A 7,446-nucleotide genomic window follows, 5' to 3' on the forward strand; every position below is an offset into this window, starting at 1 on the left:
TTAGTGTACATTCACTTCTTTATAGATAGATATGTAGATTTGGAATATCTTTATAGATAGATATATAGATTTATAGATAGATAGATATGGAAAGAGCTTTACACTTTACCTTGGTATCTACAAGAATTAACTCTAAAACTCCCTAATTATATCAAAAGCTTTTATTCCGATGCAGCTAGGCTTGGTTTATTTATATTGAGGCAACAAAAAAAAAAGTGCATATCTAAAAGTGCAGGTCGCGTTTCAGTTTATTTTTTTTATTTTTTTATTTATAAAGAGCACTAACAACATGCAGTTTGCAAAGTTTTGGAATTGTATCCGGTCGAGTCCTCTCTATAAGTTCTGTTCACTGAATGAATAGCGTAGTTGTGTTTAACTAATTTCAGCTAACCAGCAGTAGACCGAGATAGCGTGCTAATGAAGAGTCTTAGTCCAAAAGTGGACTGAAATAGGCAGATGATGATGATCAGAGTACACCCTTTACACAACAACATACCGCATAAACTTCAGCAAGTCTCTTCTGTTCAGCCAGATCAGGAGTGAAAGTAACGGTAGCTTCTCGTTCGTTATTGCCTCTTACAATGACTGCCTTCGTATTTTCTGTAATTTTTGCCAAATACATTTTACTGATATTTATTATATTAATATTACATAGAACAGCGTGGAAATTCCAAAGTCTAAGCCACTCTCTCCTATAATAGAGGTGGTCTGTACTCAGCATTGGGTCATTCATTGTTATGTTAATATTTTGTAACAGATGGTATTATAACTGAGTATAATTGTGATTTGTATCTTCCTATTGGATAGCAGGTTTTTGTAGTACAGCAATATCCTCTACCTAAATATAAACAATAAGGACTCACGTGCGTCGTTCTCTGTTGGATCAATTTCGTTTCCAGTCCTCAATTCTGGCACTCTCAGTACAGTGATCTTCTGTGATTCCTTGATGTGTACAACGACGTCCATTTTGGGCACAAGCGTGCCAGGGTTCAGATTGATAGCATGGTTGTACACGCCTTTTCGGCGAACCAACAACTCTTCGTATCTCAAGCGGTACGTTGCATTAGTCCTGCCTTCCACGTTGAATTTTATTGTGAAGTGATTGGAGTCACGAGCTCTGCGTTTTATTATTTCAAAGTTTATTTAAATGCATACTTTAAAAAAGCCTCTTCATAAAGCTGATTGTTTGCGGATCACCAGATCGTTGCTGATAGTTGACATTGACGTTGAAATTAATTAGTTGATGATTCGGGTTATATAACTAACATGAGTTATAAATTGTTATATTGTTTGTTGTTATTTTGACGGCCTATTGGGGCAGTGGGCAGTTATCCTGCTTTCTGAATAAAAAGCTGTGGGTGCGATTCCCACAACTGGTAAATTTTTCTGTGATGAACATGAATGTTTTTCAGTTCAATTCAATTCAATTCAAAATTAATTTATTTCAAGTAGGCCTAATTAATAAGCACTTATGAAACGTCAAGTCTGTTTGTAGTGACTCTACCACCGGTTCGGAAGGCAGATTCCACTGAGAAGAGCCGGCAAGAAACTCAGCAGATTGCTCTTTTCCAACATCATTTTAAAGTTTAACAATCTTTAGAAATTTTCTGTTTGATTCAGTTGGTTGGTTGTTAATCTGTTTATTATAAGTATTTATGTATATTATTCATAAATTATTCATCAGTTATCTTAGTACCCACAGCACAAGCTACGCTTACTTTAGGGCTACATGGCGATTTGTGTATTATCGTAATATATTTATCTTATATCTTTAAACGAGCAATTCTTGTATATATATATATATAAATATATATATAATTGGAATCTCGGAATCGGCTCCAACGATTTTCAGGAAATTTTGTATACAAGTGGTTTCGGGGGCCATAAATCGATCTAGCTAGGATTCATTTTGAGAAAATGTCATTTTATTCATTTTTTTCCGGTAATAACCGATTTGGTGCAGACGAAGTTGCACGGGTTAGCTAGTTATATTAATACTACATACAACAGCGTAGAATGTCCAAGGCCTTAACAACTCTCTCCTATAAGAGAGGTGGTATTTGGCCAGCATCGGGACACTTATGGGTTAGTAATATGTATGATAAATGTTGATTTACTTACTTGGTAGCAACGTGGGCGGCGGAAACTCCTTGTGCAACCGCATCGTTGTAAATTTGTTTGGCTACTTCTTTTTCTTTGACATATGCGTCATAGGTTTCTTGACCGAGAGTCCTAAAAAGTCAGATCTTATTTGTAAGTAGCTTTATATTCAGGCATTTTATAAACCCTGTGGGAAATGTTTGTTCTTCTGGGATGAAAACTAATGTTACATCCGTCCTTTCTATGTTGACCTTGAAAATTTTCTATGTTGACCTACTGCTAAGGCAAGCGCAAACACATTCAGCCCTCGTCCACGGTAGCGTGAACATTTGTAACTTCTTTTTTCTTTTTTCTAACTACTAAAAACTCTTACTTAAGTCGTAGGGGTTTGTTATTGGTCTTTTGAATTTGCACGTAATCATGGACACGAGTTGGTCTGCCCTTAGCATCAGAGAATAATCTATAACCTTGGAAGAATACTGTTTACTTCCAAGGACTCTTAACTGTTTCAAGCAAACTTCTCTGGAGTCTGTTAAAGTTTGCTTACTTTTGTTAATTTTTTTTTACTGTTGGTTGGCTGTTGTACATCGAAATATAAGATGTGATGAGGATCTTTTACTTGAATACGTACATAGTAAACCCGCTGATGAAGGCGGTTTCAGGTAGCAGGACATTAAAACTGGCTTCCTGCGGCCGCCTGCTGGGGTTATAGACGTTGCATGTGATGGCTGTGTGTGCGTAGCGCATAGCGATCTTGGAACGAACGCGCATGTGCGTCATCTTTATGGGCGCAGCTGATTCATTGTCTGTGATGTCGTCGTCGATATCCTGTGGAATTGATTGATTTCGTTTAGTTGACTTTTAATCATCATTATCATTATTTAACGGCCGCTTGACGTAGTGGGCAGTAACCCTGCTTTCCGAGTAAAAGACCGTGGCTTCGATTCTCACAACTTGAAAATTGTTTGTGTGATGAACATGAGTGTTTAAATAAATTGCCTAGATTAAAAACGCATATAATTTCGTTTGTGGTACGTGGTCTGTACTGCTGGAACGCATTCATTATAGCCAAATATATCATAAATTATCTACTCCCATGCTTTAAATCCTCTATAAAAGAAACTGAAACAGTTAGCTTATTTTTATAACACTCATGTGATACTATTATTACACGAGGCGAAGCCAAGAACCTAAACTTATACCCCTTACTCTCTCTCTCTTAGACCAGGGCGCGTTTGGAACCCTCCTAACTTTAGTTTTAAGTTAACGAATGCAGCTATCGCCATCACTAACATTAGTATAACATGTTAAATGTATGAACGCTTCATAAGTGCCTGTAATAAGGTCTACAGAAATAAAATATTTTTAAATTTGAATTTTGAATTACTAAACAACAGTTGCATAAACAACTATTAAACCTGAAACTATATTCACAATGCCAATTTAACTAAATCTAGTTTCATTGTTTTTGGTATTTAGTTAAAGTACCTAGTAAACTTTGCCCTTTACGTTATCGTAATAATTAGTAATTAGGACTAATAGAAAACATAAAGTAGAGAACAAATTACACTATTTTCTTAAATCTATATTGGAAGTTGGTTGTATGCGCACTTAACTATTTTATAGAAGCCAAGTTAAATCTTATTATCACGTAGCAATTAATATTTGTTAAATCGGAATAGCATATATATAGAGAGATCGGGAAGCGATTCTAAAACAACAAAAATCAAAAGTTTTGGATAAAAAACTTGGAGTCTAGATGAGTCGTCAATACTTGTAATGTATTCGGAGAACCGAGGTTGGTCGGTTGTATTAAAATGCAAAAAAATATCTAGTCGGTAGGTAGGTATGCATCCTGTTGTTCTGAAGTTGGGTGGATATTCCTGTTCTTTAGGTTCCACTACTCATGTGTATATTTATACGTGAGGATATTTATTTCGCCATAATTTCTTAGTATCCGAACAGATTTAAAGGAGTGTGAGGTATCTTGGGATATCACTATAAATTTTTTGAAATAAAAAAGCCAACTTCAATTTTCAAATGTGAAATTTCGTGCAAAATTCAGTCGTGTTTTGTTTTTTTATAAATTTTAACCCATAAACGCATGTCTGTGTTCGTCTACACAAATACACGCACGCCCGCACGCACGCACGCACGCATGATTGTCTTAACTTCCACATACTTTTAAATAATCGGGAAAGATCGCCGGTTATACTTAACACGCATAAAATCAAACTGAGATACCTCCCCAGTTGGTCATATCATGGCAATATGGATATTATTATTATTAGGTACTTACAGAGTGCTGACTGTCTCGAACCACACTCAAATCATCTGTAGTTGGTATGTTCGGGAAGAATTTATTATTTGCTGAATGTACTCTAAGCAGCAAAATATTGAAGCATAACACCGTCCCCAGCCATTGACGGTACATTTTGATTATCTGAAAGCAAAGACATCTATACTTATAATAAATCTGTAACTGGAAGATTTCTATACATTTAATATATTTTGAAAATTTTGACCAGGGTATGCTTTATAAACGATAGGAGTCCAAAACAGATTTTTATTAAATTTTTTTCCGTCTGTCTGTCTGTCTGTCTGAAATCACGTGAAAACTACTGAACGGATTTCAATAAAATTTGGTATAGTTGTAGCTGATGTTCCGGGTCAACATATAGGATATTTTGTATCCCGATAAACAGTAAGTTTCCCCCGGGAAATGAGATGAAATTTTTTATCAATTTTACTTCATACCACCGTTAAATTTGAATCAATTTTAATAATTCTTTTTTTATTTGAAAGTGTTTACTATTAAGCGTGTATAGTTTAATTTTAATGAGGATCTGATAAATATTGTCGGAGATAAAGGACATAACTCTTCACAGATAACAGCAAGTTGCAAGGCATGTGGGACAACGATCGAATGCATGCGTACCATCCTGCAATAGCTCATAGGCTTCTTTTTATCCCGGAAAAGCAAACAGCTCCTACAGGATAGCATCGCAATTGTCTTCATCAAAATCCGCATTTGTCTTTAAAAATCCGCGCAACGGAGTTTTAGATTGACATGGTTTTTTTTAGATAGGCATAGTTGAAATATTATCTAGCTTTTGAGTTTGTTTGGTTGAACGTTGAAATTTCAGAAAATGTATTTCTATTTCGATTTTTTTTTGGATTGTTAGTATCAATAAGGCTATATAAAATCACGCTACGACCAATGGCTACCATCATTAATGAGAAATGTTGCAAAAACTATCCTTTTAAGAGATTCCGATGCGTGCGATGCGTGAACGGTAAACGATACGCCAAACGACGGAAATATGTAGTAAGTATACGGAAATATATAATAATAGACGGAAATATATCGGAATTGTTTCTTTAAAGTTCTATAAAACAGTCCTCCACAATATAGTAGAAAGTAGTCGTACTTTTTGAAGTTGACTAATTCGCGGACGAAGTCGCGCGGGTCCGCTAGTCTTCAATACTGCTAATGATTTCAAACTGATAATTAATGTTTAAGGACATAAAATAATAAAGGATTCATAATATGTCAATAATTAATTGAATTATTGACGCGGAATTTCTGTAACTGCAAGGAAATAGCGGTTAAATACCACCTGGAATTGAACCGTTGAGTTAATATTATTTTGCCTTTTATATTTTACATGTTTTTGGTTTTTTTCAGATATCTATAATTTGGAGTTAAAAAAGGTAGTTAACGTACGCCTTATTCCTAGTTTATAACTAAGCAAGGTTATCTCCCCTCTCTAAATAATGAAAAAAATCAGATAACACGTTTCATAACATTCTTATATTCTTATTTCATGAACTGTCTTGTAATTTACTAACAGTCAATTAGGTATACCGAAAATTTAAAATATTTAGCTCACAGTGCACTTTAACAATTAGGTTAGGATATGCGCAGTGGAGTAATAAATACTGACATTTATTTTACAAAAAATAAAATTTCATTTACAAAAATCACATTGAGTCTTTCATAAAGTTTAAGTACGTTTTCAAAAAAATCACAATTTAATATCACTGTTTAAAATACACAAACAATATAACTTTTGTTTGGTACGACTATCTGAAGTTTATAATATTCTGATTGTCAACGATTTGTACGATACCTGCCGTAGATATTTATAAATCCAGAAATCCGTCGATATTAGACACAGCACACCAAGCCGACTGGTGGTACCACCACCCTCGCAAAGCCTTACTTAATATATTAAACAAAATTTGCGGTCACTTTTTGTGAGACAGTAGTAGATACTCTGTGGTGAAGTTCGATTATAAGGAAAATACGAACAAGGCCATTAAAGGTCAAGACTACCAGCAACAGTCTTAAAATAAAATATTGTAAAATGTTATCATTATTATTAAGTAGGTATCATAAATATTATGTAACTTGTTTTTTTTATTTACTGACCATTGACTAGTCAATTGAAGCGGTGATAGCTTAGTGGTTAGAGCTTCGGCTTTCCTTTCGTGACCGAGTTTGATCACCTAATTTTACGCAGTTATGTAAATTTTTAAATTTAAGCAATTTTTTTTTTTAAAACGATAAAATTTAGAATTTAAAATATCACTAGCTTTAACGGTGAAGGAAAATATAGTGAGGTAGCCTGCATGCTTTGAAAGTTTTCCATTATATATCTCAAAGGCGTGCGAAGTCTAGTAAAACGCATTTAGCATCCTTCTCATTCTGATATGATACCTATGCCCTGTTGTGGGCCGGTAATGAGTCATAATGATGATGATGACCATTGACTTGCATTTAAATCCTTTGAGTAGCGCTACATTATGTACGAGCTTTGAGCTATGAATAATTATTATTTAAGCGGTTGATCACAACCTATGGCTGATACCTACGCTACGCCATAAACATGCTGTGACGTCACTACAAGATTTATTAATATATAATCGCTTTAATAGTACTATGTTGCGTAATAAATATAAAATATAATTTGTAATAATACTTATCTAAATATTTAATGTTTTCCAAATAGAAAAATAACAATATATTTTGTGAAATAACTTACCGGAAACTAATATCGTAAAATATTATTATTGGTTCGTTTAGTTGTCAACATTGTTAACGGTAGCTGTAACCTGAGCCGTATAAAAGTAGAAGCATTACCTTCTCAAGCATTCATTCTGTATCAAGTAGTTGTAGGGGGAAACTATGATTTATATGTCAAATGTAAAAGTGAAATATAGTATTATTCCAAGTCCCCACGTGCTCCAACAATATACTATGCTTATGACCTGCTTATTATCCTAATTCAAGCCATACTAACTAATATTTTAAATACTTAAGTGGGTCTGCTAGTTTATTTG

The 7,446-nt window shown here is 34.3% G+C and overlaps 1 protein-coding gene across 5 annotated transcripts in view; it reads right to left on the reverse strand.

Moving 5' to 3' along the window:
* The window catches only part of LOC120637764 (inter-alpha-trypsin inhibitor heavy chain H4-like), a 31,982-nt gene extending 25,591 nt beyond the window's left edge, over positions 1-6,391 (reverse strand). For 4 of the 5 annotated variants that reach the window (XM_039909774.1, XM_039909775.1, XM_039909773.1 and 1 more), the window contains exons 1-6: positions 6,234-6,391; positions 4,400-4,543; positions 2,732-2,928; positions 2,122-2,232; positions 864-1,117; positions 497-600 (exon numbers count right to left, since the gene is read on the reverse strand). In XM_039909774.1, coding sequence (XP_039765708.1) covers positions 497-600; positions 864-1,117; positions 2,122-2,232; positions 2,732-2,928; positions 4,400-4,534 — 801 coding nt within the window. In that variant the 5' untranslated portion in view covers positions 4,535-4,543; positions 6,234-6,391. Of the gene's footprint in view, positions 1-496; positions 601-863; positions 1,118-2,121; positions 2,233-2,731; positions 2,929-4,399; positions 4,544-5,827; positions 5,929-6,233 lie in introns of those variants that run through there. The other variant, XM_039909772.1, reaches the window with a different exon arrangement.
* Positions 6,392-7,446: the final 1,055 nt, after the last annotated feature.

The sequence above is a fragment of the Pararge aegeria genome, chromosome 4 (genome assembly GCF_905163445.1).
Source record: "Pararge aegeria chromosome 4, ilParAegt1.1, whole genome shotgun sequence".
NCBI classification, from domain to species: Eukaryota; Metazoa; Arthropoda; class Insecta; order Lepidoptera; family Nymphalidae; genus Pararge; species Pararge aegeria.